General features: G+C 39.4%; 1 protein-coding gene across 2 annotated transcripts in view; it reads left to right on the top strand.

Moving 5' to 3' along the window:
- Positions 1-21555, top strand: part of ABLIM2 (actin binding LIM protein family member 2) — a 131285-nt gene that overhangs the window by 104397 nt on the left and 5333 nt on the right. For both annotated transcript variants that reach the window (XM_082281610.1, XM_082281609.1), the window contains exons 14-20: positions 234-287; positions 3753-3805; positions 4420-4552; positions 8689-8747; positions 10683-10737; positions 12051-12115; positions 12287-12367. In XM_082281610.1, coding sequence (XP_082137736.1) covers positions 234-287; positions 3753-3805; positions 4420-4552; positions 8689-8747; positions 10683-10737; positions 12051-12115; positions 12287-12367 — 500 coding nt within the window. The remainder of the gene's footprint in view (positions 1-233; positions 288-3752; positions 3806-4419; positions 4553-8688; positions 8748-10682; positions 10738-12050; positions 12116-12286; positions 12368-21555) is intronic.

The following is a 21555-nucleotide window of genomic DNA, read 5'->3' as shown; positions in this document are numbered from 1 at the left end:
TTTGAGGGACTTAGGGGGGATTATGTTGCATAGGTAGGTGTAAATGTTTTCAGAATATGATGGATAAAGTTTTGTTCTCTTTTAATAACCAGTAAATGGCAAACCAGTGAAGGAATGCATAGTCTTTGCTGAAGTTTTTGCATTGTTATTGTTGCCGAGAGGAGTCAAGAACGGCATGGTCTCAACTGCTTGCTTACTCTTTCATTCTTTCCTTTCTCTTTCCTCTTCCTCAGACACTGGCGTAAAAGATAACATCTATAGGAAACCTCCTATCTACAAACAGCATGGTACAGTCTACTTTTCTCTGTGGCACTTTTATCTACCTGTCTTTGCAAAAAAATGTATCTTGACCCCCAAATTCCTTTGCTGTACTCTTTGCATTTCTTATGTCCCTATAATCTCAAACAGAAAAGGAGAAAAAGTAACATGAAAATTAAATAGCATTTTGTATAACATGATGTCCAAGGATACAGTAAGTTCTCCAAAACTGGGATAATGGTATTTTAATTTGTTTTGATAATTCAGAGCTGATAATAAGCACCACACAAACCGCTGTGCTGTGCACTCACTGCTGTGCCATGCCCACTTGCCCTCTCCTGCCCCTCTTTGCCTGCTCCTTATATAAATCACTAGAGGCAAGTTCTCAGAAAAAAAAAAAAAGCCGACAGCAGAAAAAGTTGAATATTGCAGTGGTGTTTGGAAAGATCGTGAACAAATGCAGAGTAACACTCATCTATGTAAGTTAGCATAGCTTCACTCATGAGCTTCACTGATGAGAGGATTCTGATATCCTGTATCCTGACTGTGTCATTTAATGTTATACACACTTTTGGTTTGCAAAGAGGATTCTAAGCAGCAGCTATATTTTTGCAGGCTGGGCATTTTTGTATCAGTTTGCTGTCTGTCGAAGTCTGGATTATGTCAGTTTTGCGCTGCTGTATGGAGTTGTCCTCATAATCACTGGAGCAAGCAGAGAATTAAAGTAGTGAGTCAGCAATCTCAATAGGTTTACAAGAATATATGTTTTAAACTTTCTTTTCTAGATAATAGATGTTCTGAAAGATTGTGTTGGATATACATGCTTTTTTTTTTTTTTTTCCCTACCAGAGGGCAAAACATAATTTACTCTAACTAAAAATATGTAAACCCCAAAACCATAAAATCCGGAAACAACAACAAAAATCAATAAACTTTCCTTCCAATAAAAGGAGTATAAAGTAAAATCAAATTTAAATAAATTTATCTTTTGTTCTGGAAGGAATCCCACCTAAAGCATGAACACATGAGCAGCTGATGATTCAGCCCCTCAAGCTAATGGGACGCTGAACTAATTCATGCTGAAAAGGAGCCAGAGAACATTCCTTTGTTTAAGAGACCAAGTTTGAACAAACAAGCACAAAAATGTTCTTTAAAACAAGAACTGCAAGAAGCTCTTCCAAAACATTTGGCTCTAAAAGGTTTTAGTTACATCAGCACCCAACAGATTTGCTGTAGCTACAGCTTCTGTGTTTGTTTTATAAACAACCAACTTCAGAATGGAATAAAGGTGGTGGAAGAATGAGACATGCAAGAGGTCAGACTCAGAGCTGGGTTTGCAAAGTGAATAGTATAGGAGCCTGCATGGTTGTGTGTGTATATGTGTGTGTTTGTGTTTTAGAAATATTTTAACATCATTCAAAGTTACTGAAAAAGTTTTGAACTCACATTGGGATTCATGGCAGAACGGGGTATCCCTTGTATCAGTGAAGCTAATGCTCAGTACTGATGAAATTCAGAGCACTTGGATTTATTTGTGTTCCACAAAGCCTTCTTGGGAACTTGGGAGGGGCTGGCCTTCATGGCCCCCACTGATTTTGGTTATAAATCCTCTGCATCTCTTTGAGATCAGATGCTCTCAAGATCTTGTGGAACCTTTGAAATTTCTGAATAGAAATCTTGAATTAAGCATGGGGGCTTTTTCTTTGAAAACATCAGTGTCTTGAAACAAAAATAAAATTTCCAAAAATGCATCAGATTCTCTATGTGGATTTCTGATTTAATGAGAGCAAGATCCATACACATACCCTGGAATATCTTGTTGACTCGTGATTTAGGGTGTGCTCCCAAAATATCTGTGAGCCAGGTTTAGGTCCTTCTTGCAATGTAGGGTCTTTATTCCTTATCTGTCATATATGAATATTCCTTCCTATTTATTCCTCAGAGAAGCAGCTTGCCATCTTGAGAAAGTACCCTTGTCAGGATGCTATTAGATAACTGTGAAAACCTTGTGTTTTTTCATAATGCTGTTTATATTTTCTGACCCAGCTTTTTTCTTTTTTTCCCCCCACACTAAATTGAGGGGGGGGGGGATCAAACCCTTTACAGTTACAGATTTTCACCTCTAACCCACAGATATTTTCCTTATGGCAAGTTTTCATTTTTTAAGCACCACCTCCTCAGCAAAACCAGTTAAGGTCTGGATGTGAGCTGTGTGGTGGCGCCAGAAATTGCAACAGAATAGCACTGAAATGCTTTTGGTGGTGGCCTTTTGCCTGTGTTCTTTAGATGCAGGGCAGACCCTCTGCAGACATGAAGGCTGGGGAACTGGAGAGGGCAGAGTTTTTCCCAACTTGTTGGGAGTGTTGGCAGCACTTTTAATGGTGCAATTTAATCTCCTCTCCATCTCTGTCTCTAACAATCTCATCTGAGCCTTAGCTTTTGTATAATCATACTTTTTCTGTTATTAATAAGTATGTTTTCTGTCTACATTGCATTGCACAGGGCTATTTTTCTCAGGCACTGCAGACAACCCCCTTGTTACACTCACTTCTCATGGGCTTAAAGTTGTGCTACATCCTTACATTATTCCAGTTTTGCACCATTAAAACTTCCCCCAAACTACTAAGAGTGACACAAAGGGAAGTAGGGCTCAAATTTTAAGAACTTACCTGAAATTATGTGAAATCTGGCACAAAACTTTTTGTAAGATTCTCAACTGTAGCTCAATATCTGGAACAATGTTCTGGGACATAAAAGACAAGGAAAAACACATCTGAGGGTTGAGAACTATCTAATGAAGAGCTTTGAGGTTTTCAGTTTTCTTCTCAGTAAGTTGGAAAGTTACAAGAAAGTAACCCAATATCAGGATTTTTTTTTTGGAAAACACTCTTTAAAAGGACAATATGGGCAGAAGAGTCATAAAAATTGGTTGGTCAAGAATATTGCATTTCAGAGTCTGACACAGTCTCTCTTGTAGATTTCATAAAGAGGTAATGCTAAGTTTGTTCATAATTTTCTTTACCATGATTGTCTACCCTCTCTGGGAACCCAGCAGATCCAGGTGTGCTGACCACAAAATATCTGCATGACTGGTTGTACTTCCATGGTCATTGTAACACAGAAGGAGGAAATGGCTTCCCTGTGTCCAGTGACCATAGAAATTTGTCCCTGAGTTATGATGTACAATTTTTTTTCCCACCAGTCATTCCCCAAAAGCAGTTTCTTCCTAAAAAGACAGGTTCTGAATCCAGCAGGAATAGATTCTCTAAATTCACTGTATGCATGAAGGATGAGTATTACTGTAATAATTTCAAGATTATTTTAATTAATTCTGTGAAACCATAGCTCTACGCATCAAATTTTCTGTCAAATTCTATTTTTTAATTGATTTTCTCCCCCTCTTAAAAATATTTGGAACATAACTACAGTCAAAACAGAAGATAAAAAATAAGATGTATTCAGTTCAAATTTTTAAAATTACCTTAATCTTACAGCAGCAAGAAGATCAGAAGGGGAGGATGGAAGCTTGGATCAGGACAGTAAGAAGGTAATGATCAGAAAGACCAAAAGGAGGTATTGAGCTTTCTTGAAGCAACCAGTTTTTAAAACACATTCATATATAAAGGTATTCTTTCAAATAATTGAACTAATCATTACTACTTTTAGATTTTTCAAAAAGACATAGAAAAGCTTAATCTCTCACCCAAAGGGTTTAGAATGTACATTCTACAGTAAGGAGAAGTAGGGAGATTGAGATAAAGAGCGGTAAACTCATGGATTTTCACGTGGTCTCAATATCTACATTGGAGATTCAGCTGATCCTGCAGCCTTTTACTTAGGGTGCATATAAACATAGAAGAAAAATGTCAAGAGCAGATTAATTATAAGAAAATGACATAGTGCATCTCCTAAAGTGGGGCATAGTGGGCAGCTTCATGAACAGAGAAACTGTCCTCAGCTCAGCTAAAAATTAAAAGTTTCTGGTGGCTGTGATGTCTAAGTCATCATATAGTCAGCTTTTATAATTTAATAAAGGATGGTACAAGCTGCAGCGAGCATACACAGACGAGCAGTTCCCAAGGTGTCTGGGACAGCTGAGGTAGGAGAACTGCCTTCAGGTGTTAAATCCTGTATCTTGTAACAGGCTTTTCCTCTCTGCAGCTGAAGACCAGCTGGCTTATTCTGAAAGGGGACATGGACACCAGAACCAATTCCCCGGATTCGGACACGCGGTCGCTGTCCCTTACTGCCGGAAGCGACAGGGCGCAGGAGGGCACGACCGCCGGCTTCTCCCGTGAGTGCTGCACCCACCCCTGGCACTGCTGGGCACCACGGTGGCAAAGGAAGGTGGCCCTGCTGCAGCCCCACCCACACAGCTCTCTGGCTGCTTTTGTGCTTCATCTCTGCCATAATTACACCTATTTGTCAGTTTGTTCTGCCGTGGCTTGTAAGCGTTCAGTGCCTCCAGACTTTGATGATGAAACTATTTAGAGTTTCCTATTAGTGAAAGAAGCAGCATTGCCTGTGTAAGTGAACTGTTGTCTCTTTGGAGAGCAGAGGTTCCTTACCACCAAAACCCACCCCCCTGATAAAAGTGCCCGTTTATTTTATGATATCTATTTTCAGTAGACAGGATGGCAGTATCAGGCAGATTTTTCATTTTTGCTAATTAGTCCTTGACACAAACCGTGTAGTTTGAATATCGATGGAGCCATTTCTTCTTTACTATGATAAGCATAAAGAATACATCAGTGCAGAGATTAATTTAGGTTGTTTGGTTTTTTTTTTATCACTCACAGTTATAAGGTCATAGATATATTCCAGGTGGGAAAGGGAGAATTTTGTAACTGAATACTGGTCTGGGGACCGTATGTCTGTGCTAGTGGTCAGTACCAAAAGCATGTTCTACACATTTCTTACTCCACAGTTCAGCAAGTCAGAAGCATCAGAATTGGGTCTGAATTTTACTTTTAGATTACATAAATGACAAAAAGTAAGTTTAATGAATTTTAAGAGATAACTGGGACATTCCTCTCCCTGCCTCCTGTACTTTACACCATGCAGCAGTAGCAGGTCATCTGGGGTAAACAAGTTGGGGAAGCAGTTTTCTAAAAGAATGCATCCAATGTGAAGCATGTCTGGCAGCAGGACTTGGATGTCAGTCTTGTGGGCATTTTGGTAATGTGATAGTTGGCTCCATCAACTTATATTAAGGAAATTATGGCTTAGCTACGCAAGGAAGGGGGAAAACAAATGCTACAAAGTCGGTCACAGGGCTGTAACAAGATAAAGAAGAAAACTTATTTTAGATCATCGGTCTCACTGGTCTAGCTTGAAGGGATATGATAACTTAATCCTCACCAGAGATCACAAACATGTGCACAAGGTGTTTTGCAGGATTCCCTGTGCAGGGAAAATCCAGTCTGACGACCTCACACACTTAACATCTGAAAATCATTTCCCAGGAACAAACACTTAAACCTTTCATTGTCATACACACATTGGGTACGTCTGGAAGCTTTGTGGAGTAGATTTGATGCTCTTCTACACATGTTTTGAGAGAATAGTCCATAAGTCCAGATTTTAAGCAGGGAGAAGTACATAGAACACCAAGAACTGTGTTATAAAGGAACACCATATGGTGTTCATTTTTTCTCTGGGAATGTTTCTATACCTGTCACTCTTCTATACTAGCATTTCTTTCATATTTTTGATTTTCTTGGGAATGTGGAGCTATTAAAACTAGAAATCCAATAGATAATTCACACCTCTATGTCAGGGTCATTATCACCTTTGTGCCAATATAGGTTCTGTAGTTCATTTTCCATTGCTTTTTATCAGCATTTCTCTGTCCTTCATGAAAGTTGGCCCCATTACCCAATTAGCAGCTATGCAGAAATGACATTGAGGAAGTTTTCTTTTCCTTTCTTTATGCTTTTATTCACTTACCTGACTCTTTTAATACCCATGGACATCCTAAGTAGTTCCTTCTCTATTCGGTGTTTTCCTACATAGTTCTGAATATATATAGCCTGTCATATTGGCCACAGAAAAGGAGCATCTCTACCTCTTGCACTTATGCTTGAGAACTCTGACTTTCAGCCCCATCTCTGTGGCATAGTCAGTGACTATCAGAGAAAATAAACTTTCTAGGTATAGGTTTGGTCCCACGTGGTTACATGCAGAGTGGAGGGAGTTAGCAGGCTGTGAATTGATAGTGATGTTTCCAGATATACTGAGCAAACAGTCCAGCCTCTGAGCAAACCAGAAAAAGGTTGTTTTGCTCTAGAAGACATTTTGCCACATTAGATTACTTGAATGCCCAGAAGAGCACATCTAACAGCAAAGCACATCAGTGTGAGACTTGTGCAATCAGCAGGCAAGAGTGGACCTTGTATCTCTTTACATCCACCTGTGTAAATGGGTCGTGTTTCTGTATGTGTAGATGTGTAATAGTTAATAATTTAAAATAATTAATGGGTTTAAGTGTTGTTTATTTAGGAAAGCAGACATCTAGCAAGGTGTGTAACCCTTGCTGTTCACGTGTCCCTGATGTGCTGAGAGACAACCTCAGAATACCCAGACTGGAGTGAATGTCGTACTGGACCAAGCAGGAGCCGTATCCCTGCAGAGGGCAGCTGATGTTCAGATAGTGTCTAGTTAGGCAGAAGGATTGCTGGAGTCGGCGGGTCTCGCTGCTGCGTTGTTGGCCCTTTGGGCTCAGTTCGCTCCGGTTCTGCCCGGCAGCCACACGGTGTCGCCGGTGCCGCACGGGCTGGGGTGCGCTGCAGAGGCGTCTTTACCTCGGGGCATGGTTCCTCGGGGGCTGGGTATTATTTAGCGACAGAACAAACCCCGCTCACCCATCTTCTCTGCAGCCAAAAGGCCGAGAGATTTAACTCCACAGTGATGTCCACAACAGCAGCTTTTTCCAGGCAGGAGCAGACATGAGAGCTTTGTTGCAGTCTGTCACACAGGTATTATACTCTGTGCTCTCTGGTGGCACTACCGTTCACATAACAGGCAATTATAGGGTTTTTGTTTCATTATTTTTTCCCCTCTTAAATATAAAACTGTAGTTGCCCTAATCTAACGGTAAGAGGTATTTGGCTTGCAATTCAATGTGAGCTTATTGCTCCCTGTTTAAGTACATTAAGTGCTTTGAATTTTTTTCTATCATGACTGTGATTCACTGGCCTACCCTTATTCCATTAGCTTTTCATCCTTGCTCAGTACTCCACTTTCTGTTTCATGGATGAAATACTTCTTCAGTGCTCGAGCCCTACCTGGGTTATCTTCCACCTTTGCTGAGTGCTGACATAGTGCAACAGTGATCCCATTTCTTCTTTCCTTGTTCTCTTTTTATTTGGATAGCTGGAGAAACTTCTGCTGTTTGTTTTAATATAATTTTCAGTGTTTAACCCAGCTTGACTTCTGGCAGTTTTCACTTTATCTCAGCACATTGTGAGCTCTCTGCTGATCCATCTTTTGTTTTTTCTTTCTGTATGCTTATTTCTAATAATCTCCTTAGGGTATTTATTAATCCAGTGGGGTCTGGTTTCCCTTCCTGCATTCCTCTTTGGACACAGCTTCTAACAATTTTGACATAACAAAGTGTTGTACATTCAGTTCTTTGAGCTGTCTGACTTCTGTAACACTTTGCATCAGTTTTACATAATTTCCTATACTGGAATCAGGAATTTTTATTACACATGTGTTTGTTCTTCTACTGTTTAACTTTTAAACTTTCTTGTTAGTGTCTTAATACTCAAAGTAAGGAGTTTCAGTTGTCTCATAATGACCACATCACTGTGTTACATCATTTATTCATGGTAACACCACTTTGCCAATTTTATCCATCTTAAAACTTTCAGTTGGGTGTGTATACACTCGCTGATTTATTTTATCTGTTGCTATATCTTCATTTTTGCTTTTTGCCAAGAGAAGTTTTACAGAAAAAAGAAAAAAAGTTGTTTTTTTAAGTGATAGGGTATCAACTCATGTTTTTTAAGACACAAAACCAAAACCCAGACCACATACAGCATATTCAGAAGTGGTGATATAAAATGATGATACCTTTAATCCCAATTTCAAGTCATGATTTAACACCAAGTTGGAGGGCAGAGATTTCACCAGCTCTCAAATCACAAACTTTGCATCACACAGGTGCACGAGGCTTCCATGACATGAGCCCCACAACTCCCTCCACATCCTGCCACTGGCATGCTGCTATTTCTAGACATTGTTACACATGTTCACGTGCATGAAATATTGAGAAAAGATGAGCATCACTCAGTTATATTTCATCTCATTGATAGAATATCCATGTTGATTGTAATTGCTTTTTTGCGGATGTTTTCTTGGATTCCCTGTTTTAATAGGCTGTAAAAGATTTGCAAAAAATTTAGCTATATCTTATGTCTTTTACAGGATTTCCATATTCTAAGTCTGCTTCTCTACCTGGCTATGGAAAGAATGGCTTACATCAGGTAGGTACACATTTAAATACATTCTTCAGGAAATAAGGTCTCATAAATAGGCAGCTCAGTAACTAGCTGAAAATCTAACAGTAATGACACTTCAAAGGTGTTTTGGATGCCAGCCCTGTCTGACAGATTCATTCCCTATGTGGGTTACAGTTTATCTCTCTGAAAGAGTAAGACTGACTGAGGCTTCTCCTTTTAATTCTGTGCATCATGAGCATTGGGAATCTTGATTCTCCTCCCAAAACAAATTAAGATCTAAAATGTACAGGCTGCACATATTAATCATAGAATAGCTTGAATTAATGATGGAGACAGTCAGGCCTATAATTAGGCAAGTAATGATCTCAGAGCAAAGGTGGAACAGCCCATATCCATTGCATTCCTTGAACCATCTGTTCTGTTTTTTCTAGTATGGATGTGTGTCCGTGTGTGGCGTGTGTATTCACACACAGTCATTGCACTTTTAAGGCAGGGAGGGAACAATGCAGATGGAATGACAAGCAGCAATCTAGAAAGAAAAATGCCTGACAAAATTATGATGAGAACAGACTATGAATTCTTTTTTTAATCGTTTTTTGCAACTTTTATTAGTCTTTATTAAAAAGGCAGCTTTGACAATGGGGCCTCTCTTTCTCTCTGGCATCTAACATTAGGAGTTCTCCGTTCATGGCTTGTATTATTAGGTGAAAAACCATTATGGTTTATAGTAATGGGCTGTCAAAACATAGATGCATGTGCACCTACATTTTGAAGATTGACTTTTGTCCAAACTGCCTGGAGAGGACCTCGTTCAAATTTACTTCTTTCTCCAAAAGAAGATGTGAAACCGGCAAAAGCATATGAGGAGGATTAAACTTCCCCAGTGATAAGAGTCAAACTGAGATTCATTGGAAGGAGCTACAAGAAAGAAATTATCAAGGGGTAGCTAAATGGATTTTTCAGTAGCTGCTGAAATGTCCATCCCTTTGAGTTACTACTACAGGAATAATTATGCCTGTGTTGCATCAATACCTGGTTGCTTGATCGAATAATATTTAGGAATTTGAAAGGGTCCACATAAACCTAATCCCACCTATGAGTCAGGAGGGTTTTTTCTGACTTTTCAAAATAGGTGTTGCCAGTAACCTGAAGCAAGCAAGGGAAAGTGACTTGTGCCCAGGCACTGCACTGGCCATCGCGAGGCTTCCCAGAGATGAGGCCAAAGCACTCAGGAAGCCTTGCAATGTGATGGGAAAGCGGCAGATGGCAGCATCTGTCCCACATAACGAGTACCAAACCTGTGTAAGAGTTGAAAAGGTTGCTCATGGTCAAATCCTTGAGGCCAAAATTCCTCACAGAATGGATGTCCTCTGTTCGGATTGTAGGTTCATGCCAGCTTTTGTGGTTTGTTATTTTTAATAATCCTAGTGCTGCATAAAGAAACCCCAAAAGCAAACAGCAAGGAGCCTTGTGGGTTATTGTGGGCATAGCTGTGCACACCATTGATACCCCATCAGGCAAAAATGAAACCTGGAAAAAAAAGATCATATGATAGTGCTTTTCTGGTTCCTGTACTGATTTTCATCTTAGCATTTGCCAGAAAGGAAGAGGACAGTGGTTCAAACAAAGCACATGTACGGCACATATACAGTTCTCCCTGGTCAGCGGCATCAGCAGTGTGAAGCAGAAAGCAGAAGGAAAAAAGTTACAGTGCAGCAGAAGTGATTTGTGATGATGGCAGTAACACATCTACACCACAGAAAAGTGATAGTTTCCGTGTTACTTTGCTTACTTGAGCAATTAGGTCAAATTTGAATGAGACTTATTTCTCTTTCTCTCATGCAAGGATCTGTATTTCGGTTCTGTGGTACCAGCTGGCTTTCTTTTTCCTCTCAACAATGTTCAGAGTGGTTTTTTGGTGTATTTTGCTGCTACATTGCTTCTCTCTTTCTCTGTCAGCCTGAAACTATGGGCCAATATGAAACGGACCAGGAGGCGAGCTGGGGGATGAAAGGTACATTGCAATATCATTTCCACTCCCCTTTGTGTTTTCTCCCTTTGAGGATGTTCGTTAACGTATTGCCACAAAGGCTGCTATTCTGAGCTCTTCCTGTAGTTCACAGAATAATGACTAGTCAGAGACACAGCTCAGTATCATGTTTATCACAGAGAATCTTCTTTTTACTTAGCCCAATGTAAAGGCCTGACAGAAGTCTTGCATCATAAGGTGGTGCAGCCAGGCTGAGCCAATATCAGGGTCCTCGATATGTGGCAGCATTGCCTTGTGGTATTGGTCTCCTGTCAAAGACAGGAGGAAATTTAAGATAATCACTCCTTCGAGTCTAATTGGAAAAAGTCCATTGTGCTTCTTATTTGTGCAACAGTTTGGTTAAAATGTGCAGAGCTCAAAAAGTAGAATTTATTTGCATTATTTTCTTTTATTGCAGTGGACTATGCACTTAATATGGAACTTGGGTTGGAATTTTCAAGGGAGCTGAAAAATTTTATTTCCAAGTCACTTTAACTCATTTTAAAAATCTTACTCTAATGCTTCACTTCATGACTCTGTGTTGATAAAAATCTTTGTCTCATGTTTGAATAGGTTAAAGTACATGTTTTGAAAAGTAGACTTAATCTCTGATTTCATTTCAGACCATAAAAAGGTCTGTGAAAGCATTTTGGCTGTCCTGGTCGCATTTAATCACTGTTGTGAATAGATAACATTGTGGTAGTCATATCATATATAGTCATACACTGATCTAACTAGATTCCCTTGTGCTACTGTAGATCCAGGAATCATTGTTGCCACACCCCCAAATCATCTTTTCTTCCCTAATGTTATTCCCACTGCAGTCAGCCCAAGTGCAGGGTGTTGGCATCTTGTAATATCATATTATCTCAGTGGTTTTCATATGTGTTCCCAAACTGACATGCCTTTAATAATCCATTTATTTTAACTATTTTCAGTAAAGAACAATAAGGGCAGGACTTTTGGATGACAGACTGACTTAACTCTGCACAAAAGCCTCCTGTAAAAAGAAATACCCAATTTTGCCAGACATGCTCACCGTGTAACCCAGTGGCATCAAGATGGATTTTCTGTAATAAGCCTTTGATTTCAAGGACTATTGATTTGGTAATAGACAGTGTTATAGGCATTCAGGGCATGGGGGTCATATTCTTATTATGCATGCAGTTATCCAACAACTACTGAGTAGAGAGAAATGTAGTAGCATAGCACATTTGTGATGTACCTAAATGTTCATTGTGGTGACACCAAAAGAAGGCTATAAATTCTAAACTGAACCTGTTCTCATTCTTTTGCAGAATACAAGGTAAGAAGGGCTTTTCCAACACTGGAAGAACAATCAGATTCAGCACTTCCTAGCAAGGTTACATGGGTTCCTTTCTTTTATTTTATTTTGTTAATTTTTGTCCCAGTGAAATATTTGTCAAATCAGGATGCAAGTATGTACCATTTCTTAGTAAGTTCCCCACACCACCATTTCCATGCCTCAGAATTGGATTCAGCTGGAGTTCATATGTTCTTGTCTTTTTAACAGATTTATCCTTATGAAACTCTTATTGTAACAAACCGAGTTCGTGTGAAATTGCCTAAGGATGTGGACAGGACCAGGCTGGAGGTAGGAATGATATTTGACTGACAGTTTTGCAAGCATTTCAGCTGTTTGCTTGCTATGCTGCATATTCCTGTGCCTCAGTAATAGCAACAAAGAAGAGAGAAATAACATTACGCATTATCTTTTATTTCAAAAAAATTAGTATGTAGGCAATTTAATTTAAAAATTGCTTAGAACCTGGCAAATGTCTTACCAAATGATATTTTACAAAGATACCAATGAAACCCATGAGTTTTGGATGATTTTACATGCTATTGGGAGTGCGGGTGGGGAGTGTTGAAACTTGGAATTTGTTTTATTTTTAGTTCCTATAAAAAACAACCTCATAGAATAACCTAGATATTACAAAAAGGCTCAGTTTATCCTGTAAATACATGGACCTGTGTTTGGTCCATTGTCTTATTCAGCCTTTCCTTTGGCTGTGTGATCTGTGGTCATGTACTACAGCTTTGCTGTAGCAGCCACGTCTCACTTAAGATAGAGAAATGCAGATATAATTTATCATAACAGAAAGCTTAGTTTCCAAAGGTCAAATCCTGAAGTTGATGTTCAAGCAAAATTCCTGAGGTTGATTTTTTTGACTGAGCTAGTCAAATAACAGGACTGAATAAATAACAGTCAATAACAGAACTGAATAAAGACTCACCTAAACTAATGTATCTGTCTGTAAACTACTATTAAGAAGAGATACCTCAGTAAAAAATATGTGATAAAAATATTGGACTTTTGGGGAGATTCATATTTTAGTAAATTTACTGTATTTTGAACTTGATAATATGACAAGAAAAGAAGAAAAATTATTTTTAAAGTAAAAAAAGAAGAAAAACTTTGAAGAAGCAGAAAGTTCCATGTTAAAGATCAGTTTTTAAAAACAATTAGTTTACCAGATTTTCATACATATAGTATGTTTTCAAATTGGTGTTGTGTTCTTGAATACTTACATGTGCTTGTCTCTTGATTTCCCAACAAGTGGTGTTGATTTGATTGTAAGGAAAAGGGAGCCTCAGTTGTGTGCTGCTTTAAGCGTGGTTTATAGCGAGGCATGATAGCAGTAGTAAAAAGCATGATGACTCGGGAAGAAGGAGCAGGGAGTTGGAGGGATGCTCATCTGGACATATCCTGTAAAGGGTTCTTTCATACATATACATACACACGTGTATGTGTGTGTTAAAGAATAGAGTCTTTGTTTAAACACATCAGACTGGTCGGAAGAGCAAATGCAGCTCTAAATTGCTTTTTTTAAGGCAACATACAGTTTGCTTTGGATGGATCATGCCTGCCCTGGCTGCCATTATCTGTAACTCATACACTGTCCTCAGCTGGGATTGCTGTTTGTTTAGCTTTGGAGTTGCTCAGTCTGCCTCACACCAGGTGCAGCACAGGGCCTGTTGGCTCAAGGAGCCCAGCCACTTCAAAGATCTCACAGAGGTTTGCAAAAAAAGAACAATAAACAAGATCTGCTTCAAACCTGCACCAGAAAAGCAGTGAGGGGACCAGACCAATCCTGCTGATTGCTACCCTGTGCTAAACATGTGTGTCTGCAGGAAGAACTCCTTTGTAGACTGTCTTACATTTAATAGGGATTGGTAGCTTTTAAAACAATTAAATTAACAGAGTTTTAATAGCACTGTAACTACTGGAAAAACAGAGGCAGTTGCTCATCTACACATTCAAATCATATGCAGAGTTGAGTGACAGGCACAATCCATTGCTTTCCCTGCCAGCCTCTTCCCCTCTTTCCTGACCCTTTCTTCTGTGTTAGAGAATTGCTGGAAATAAGTTGATTTGCATATAAAAGCAGCTTATCATTACTTCCTCTTGTGGCAGAAGAAGAAGAAGAAGAAGAAGAAGATAGTAACTTAATTATTGACTTGTGCATTCAGCAGATTTCAGGCTTGGGCAAGCCCCAGGACCCAGAGAGCCCAGGACTATGTGGGTTTATAGGATTGCACAGAAGCAGACCAGGCTTAGAAATGTGGATACAGACACACACTGTCTGTTAGTAGAGGGCCCACTTATCTTGGTATCTTCACACTTTTGAGGACAGCACTGGGAATACTGAAAGCAGGTACTAAGGTAATATTTCACCCTTTCTTGAGGTCCCTTTCACACCCCCTAGAGGGTGTGATTCAATGCTTGGGATCTCTAAGAGTCAAGTTCTCTTCCAAATCTGAATTGGTTGCCAGCTGATGTTCTGTTTTCATCCTGCACAGCCAATGTCACTTGTGAAAGGGCTGGATTTTCCCTACAGAAATGCTGATGGACATAGCAGTGCTAAGTCCATGTGTTATGCAAACTGTAGAGTTATACAGTTATGATACAGATATATCTAGGAGAATCTTCTAAGAAAAAATCCATGTTCTAATACACCAGTTTTATTCTGATTAGTTGTGTGGACAGGTGGTGTCAGTGAAAGGAGACCAAGGGCTTCTGTTTGATAGCTTCATATCAGCTATCAAACCTGAGAACAGTCTTACTGTGTCTGATATCAGCAGAATATTTCACACGTGATGTTTCTGATTTCCTGGTCTACTTAGGAGCAGTAAGGTTAACTAACTTTTCATGAGGTAGATTTATTTAACAGCCATCTCACAAGTTGACTTGAAGCAGCCTCCTCTTTGTGAAACAGTTCATTGTGAACTTTGAATGATCCATCATAGATGTCATGGAAGGGGCACTATCATTTGTCTATGATTCACTCCTCCAAAGAAAGTCTCCTATAGTGAGTGTTCCTATCATGAAAAGTGAACTCAAGTCAATGGTATTAGCTCCTGGGGTCAAATTAAGGGAGGCTACAATGAAACCTTGACTAATGTTCAAGGACCACAGGAGGGTGGGGGTTTAATGGGCGGTAGTGTTTTCCTAACTTTGCTCCCCTTATGAGTATTTTTTAGATTACACTGTTGTGCAAGAAATTTATTTTAAGGATTATAAAAAATATTTTCTTGCAAAAATGCATATTTTTCTAAGCCCAAGAGGTATCTAGAGATTAGGAAGGCTCAACTGGTAATAAATGCATTCAAATAATAGTCATTCTTTCCTCAAAAGTGGATGTATCTAAGCATAAAAACACTCAGCATATTTTTGTTTGCTTGTCTTAACTCAGCAGTGAGACAGAAGTACCCAGTTCCTTGTGCTCTTCCAAGGAGATGTTTATGCCAACAGTGAGCTAATGCAGCACTGAGAACTGGTTATAATGAGCAGCCTGCTGATTTTTAAATACTTTGCTGGCACTTTGGTTTTTGAATAAATAGCCTGGATCTCAGTTTTGTATAAGCTGATTAGAAATGCAAGGAATTTACAGGAGATAAGGATTTGGCCAAGTAATTTTTTAGAAGTTTCTCTCTACCGCAGTGCTGTTTATTGTAACGTTAGGTGAAGAGAGCAGCATTCCCGTGAGCTATTCCAACAGGAAATGGTAAAGAACAAGTTCATTCAGATAATGTTGCAGAACAACAAAGCAGTAGCACAGGGATGGATTATACAGCTTGGGTGAAGAGGAGTTGCACCCTCACTGTGTCTGCAGATGACACGAACTTGAGGGAACAGTAGTTGATGCTTAGGTGAGCAGAGCCTCTGTTCAGGCTGTAGGGATGGTTGACAGAGACTTCAAGAAGTTCAGTGAAGATAAATCCACGTTCTTGCACTTGTGACCGAATAACATTGTTCATCAGGACAAGATGGGGGGAGCAGCTCTGCAGAAAAGTACCTGAAGATGCCGATGGAAAACACACTGAACATGAATCAGCAGCTCACCTTTGTAGTAAAGGGGTTATAGGGCAAAACATACCCTTCCCAGAAGAAGAGACTGGAAAACCAGGAGGCAACAGTCACAAGTTGCAGGAAAATAAATTACAATAGGATACAAGGGGAAAGTTCCTCGCTGGAAGGGTAGTGCACTGAACAGGTTGCCCAAGAGGCTGTGGTACCTCTGAAGGAATGCAAAACACAGCTGGACATGGCCTTGAGGAACATGGTCTGATTTTAAAGTTGGCCTTGCTTTGAAGACCTCTGTAAGTCCCTAATTTGCTTAGATTGGTATATTCTGTGAAGACATAGTATAATTACAAAACATGATTGTTTGGTGAACTTGCTGCAATAGCATTTGAGAAAATACAATTTGGTCTATGTCAGAACTTGTTAACAATTTTTTTTTTTTTTTCTAATGCAAGTGTTAAAATATAAGTGTCCTGGACCAAACTTCCCCATCTTGGATAACGTGAATCCTGAGTTTTCAGGACTAAGACTTCACCTTTGGATGGTACACATTGGTACATTCCTTACCTGCTGGTTTTCAAAGGAAGTTGAGCTTACAGACACTTTTGAAAATTTTGATACCTCTTTTAAGTACTTGAATACCTTTATCATTTGAGCCTTGGACTCCTAAAAGCACACATTTGATACTTTCCTGTTAGATTGGATATTGTTTGCCTGTTTTTCAGTCACAACAGTGTGGTTCAGTGTTTGCACATTGATAGTTCATGCCCAACTGCATGAATATTTTTTTTCCTCCTGCAGTTGCTTTTATCGCAGAGTATAAGATTTCTTTTTTGGTCACAAGCTGGTAGTTTTGAAAGACAATATTGTTAAAATCTTCCCTTTGGAAGCCATCTTTTAGTGTTTTCATTTGATTTCCTTATCTTAATGTATCTTAGGTTTTTTAGCTGTTTCTTTTGAATTCAAGGCTTAAAAGCATTATCCATTCATGCCTATCAAATGCAGTAGAAAGTAAATTATTCCACTTTTTGTTTGAGCCTGTTCATAGTTGTTTAACAAGGATACACTGAGACAATTGCTACAGAGAAAGTACTCTGGAATGTCAAGTAGCAAACTTTCATTTGCCACCTTGTTCTCTTGTAAACAGAAATGAGAGATTTAAACATGGGTGCAGTTTTATTTGAACAGAGCACTCACATTAAGTCAAACATGCTTTTCCTCCTGGAACTGCTTGTCTGGATTTGCTTCAGGGGTAGCATTTTTTCCACTAGTTTTCATTCAACAATCACCCTGGGTTCCAGCCATTTGGGCTTCAACTATTTTAGGACTTGTTTCCAGTAACTGAGCCTGAATTTTTAAGAGCCCAAGCTCCTGGATGTCATTCGTACAAGTAACATTGTGTGTCCCACCTCCTTTGAAGCTCAGATGGGGAAAACGAGAGCAAAACTGGAATGCTGTGTTTTACAGTTTGTAGTTTGGGGCTGGGTGTGATGTTATGGGCTCACTTCACAATAAAGCTCATCATTTGGGGTGAAAAAGTGTGGGTCACTGACTTCAGTAGAACTGTTTCACAGTGTTTAGCTTGAAAAATATATGTGTGTTTGTTATTCTAGGCATGTGCTTGTGTTGTGATCAGTGATGCATGTTTATATCAGATTTCAAAGTCTTCACAAAAGGAGCCATTATAAAATGAAAATACACATTAGAATTGATGTGATATGATGTGAAAAGTAATTTCTGTGTGAGTGGAAACACTGTAGGAGTGAACAGAGATTAGAGGTGGAACATTCATATTACAAATTCACTAAAATCCAACCTAAGGAAACTGGAAAATCTGCTTTAAAAATAAAGTATTTTTTGCCTAAATCAAATGAAATTTTTGAAACTCGTTATCTTCTTTATATTTTCATAATTTATTATGGATTCCAAGGCTTCGTTTTATTTATGAATTATTTTCTTAATTATACAGAATTTTTTATCAGCCGTCAGCTGGAGGCAATGACTTATGTCAATGTCAGTAATGAAAAAGCTCATTTGATTGAATGACAGGATGGTGGCATAGATTATCATCAGAAATGTTCTATGTGTATGCTATTTAGATAATATATTCATATACCTGAGAGAAATACTTACATCTTTTCAGCTCTTTGTATGTTTATGGATGACTCAGCTGGGAAAAATACTGACTATACAATGCTCCTACAGGATACTTTCTGTCTGCCTTGTGATAGTTCCCAAGAGGTTAGATTGGAAGTGGTAGTGCTGAGTGGCATGCAGCTTCTCTGTGAGACTTCACGGTACCCTGAAACACTAAATGAGAACATCCACAGATCCAGGAGCCTTGAAGAGGTGCTTGGGGTGATATGGGCATGGGGAAGGGTCTCAGACTCCTTTCCTCACTGCTTCTATTACACTGCTTTCCCTGGGAACCTTTCTGGGGACCTGCATTGCTGTGTGGAGGGGGATCTACAGCTCCTGCGAAGTTTGACTGCATAAGGGCTCTATTTGTGTTGTGACTAATTGCCCTCATCTAGGGTAACTGCAGGTGCCCGCTGCCTTATCCTCTGATCAACAGAGCTGCCCTAGTGATCTTTTGATACCTTTTGAAGTTCATTAGGTGGCAATTCATGCTGTTTCTTAACTTTTGCTCACCAATCACATAATTACTTAATAGTTTCAAATATTTATTGAGCATGAAGCTTTATTAGGCCGTAGATGAGCATAACATTCAATACTCCCTTGGGAATGTGGCACATGGCTAATTACAGCTTTGTAATTAGCCATGCAGCAGGCTTAGAAGAAACATCTGAAAAGCCTGCTGAGCCCCAGCAGTGCAACAGAAAGAGGGGTGAAGAGTGCAAACCTTGTGAAAGCAAAATGAGGATTCAAAATTCAATAGAAAAACAAGAAAATTTTCCAGTAAATTTGACTGGGCATCTGAGAGTCTTATTTGGGCTAACCTTGAGAGGCATGAGAGAAGGGAGTGGAAGGGCAGTGAAGAAGAGAAAAACTGGAGAGGGGAGGAAGCTATTATTATCTAAATGTTGAGATACTTCTACAATCCTGAATATTACTATAGGAAAAGATTGTGTCTCAGCAGCAAAGCTTCTGCACCAACTTGAAGAGCTAAGACTTGGTTATTTACATGGATGCTCACTTACCTGTGAATAAACCTTTCCCAAAAGATCCCAGTTTAGTCTGAATATTTCTCATGTTGAAATCTCTGGAGAAGATCCTGTAGCATTTATTTCTGGATTTTGTGAATCAGAAGTTGGAAGTGTTGCAAGGACGTTGAATAAAAATGAATTGAAGTAGACAACTACTTGAAATTACTCTCTATAAAACAGAGTGCACAGAAGTGCCTCAGAGACTGGCTGAAAGATTCACTACAGATTCAGGCAAAGGCAGTGTAGTGCTCAGCTGTCATTTCCCATGAATATAGCAAAAAAAAAGCAAAAGAGAAACGAACCTGAGGTTTTAAATTGCTCTAGGAATTAGGACCTTGATTTTTCTAGTCTTCAACCCATCACCTCCTGCCATCCACTGAGTTCTTTCATTGGTTCAATATTGACTCATGAGGAGGTAGGATATCCTCTGAGCTTCCTACATCAGCAGGTTTTCACATGAGAACTCCCATCCAATTACTGACACAGAATAGAGATGCTTGTGAAGCTCCCCTTGGTCACCATGTGCTGCAGGTGAATTGTAATTTTCTCTTCCTGTGACTTATTCATACTAATGTCATGTTCCTTAATGTGTTGGTTTTGGCTGGGGTAATTTTCTTCACAGTGGCTGATAATGGGGCTGTGTTTTGAATTTGTGCTGATAATATAGAGATGTTTCTGTTATTGCTGAGCAGGGCTTACACAGAGCCAGGGTCTCTTCTGCTTTTGGTATGGCCACTCTGACAAGGAAGTGGGGGGTGCATGGGAAGTTGGGAGGAGACACAGCCAGGACAGGTGACCCAAAGTGACCAAAGGGATATTCCAGACCATGTGACATCATGCTCAGTACACAAAGTGGGGGGAACACTTGGAGATTTTGTGTTCCTAAGTAACCGCTATGCTTGATGGGCCCTGCCCTCCAGGAGATGGCTGAACACCTGCCTGCCCATGGGAAGCAGTGAATTAATTCTTTGTTTTGCTTTGCTTGTGTGCGTGGCTTTTGCTCTCCCTATTAAACTGTCTTTATCTCAACCCATGAGTTTCCAGCTTTCATCCTCCTGATTCTCTCCCTGATCCCACTGGCGGGGGGGTGAATGAATGGCTGTGTGGGGCTTGGTTGCCAGCTGGGGTGAAACCACGACACTGTGTATTAGTTTTGAGCATCTCTGAATTTCATTAAAAACTCAATTATTCTTGGGGAAAAGAAATCTCATTGAATTAAAGATTATAACTCTATTTAGAATTATTACTGGCTTTTTAGCAGACCACAGAAATAGAGACAAGCCTCATTAATTTATCGTGAGAAGCACCACTTCTTTCTGAGATAACACTGCAGAGCAAGTATTTGAATGTGCAATTAATTACTTTTGTTCTGAGAGAGTAAAAAATGAGGATGTGTCTGTACTGCTCATTTTCATGTTCATGTTTCATAGAGGATGAGGATTTTCTGTTCTAGTGGTTGCAATGCAGTAGAGAGGGTTAGCTCACCCTTTCCTCAGATTAATACAATTCCATCAAAAAAACATGATGCCATAGTCCTTTCTATTGTAGCAATATCACACTTAATTATGTCACAAATGCTGATATTCTGATCCTGTGAGTTCCAGTCTTTTTTAGTGAAGAATCATCTTTAAACTGTTCACCTTATCTTCTAGCAAGGTTTTCAGGTAGCATCATGTTAACATCATTATGTAGCTTCCAAAATGACCTCGCTTACATACAGTCAGTTCAGAGTGTGAGCAGAACAGGACCTTGATAGGTCCTCTGTACTTTCCTCAGCATCTGCAATGTGCCCAGCCTTGCTGTTGATGCAGAGCAGAGAAGGAGATTGAGTTAAGCTGCCTGAGTGTGGCCAAACTGTCACAGAGGGAGTTAGGAATCACTTACTAGCACACTGTAAAACACCCAGACTTCCTATGTAAACAAGGCCAACTCTAGTAAAAAAAGGAATGAATGTTGCTTTTACTAATAAGTTTGGCCATTCCTTCCTTTAATGGCCCAGTGATGCATTATTAACATAGCTGGATATTTTAAGCTGATACATTACTGAAAAAAAAGAAAAGGAAATCATATTCTTGGCTTTGTAAAGCATAGCTTCACACATATTCTCTCATACCTCAAGATGAGTATCTGTCATATTCCCTGCTCATAGTTTTCAATTTCCCTTCTTTTGTTTGACTAGTGAGAGAAGGTAATGCTTCAGTTAAGACTAATTAATATTCCAATAGCTGAGAAGAAAGATAAATCAGTCCAAGATTTCTTACTGGTTGGTACATTTTTATCTTACTGATACATTTTTACCTTTAGGTT

The sequence above is a fragment of the Coloeus monedula genome (genome assembly GCF_965178545.1).
Source record: "Coloeus monedula genome assembly, chromosome: 5".
Lineage (NCBI taxonomy): Eukaryota > Metazoa > Chordata > Aves > Passeriformes > Corvidae > Coloeus > Coloeus monedula.
This window is presented reverse-complemented; position numbering and strand designations above follow the sequence as displayed.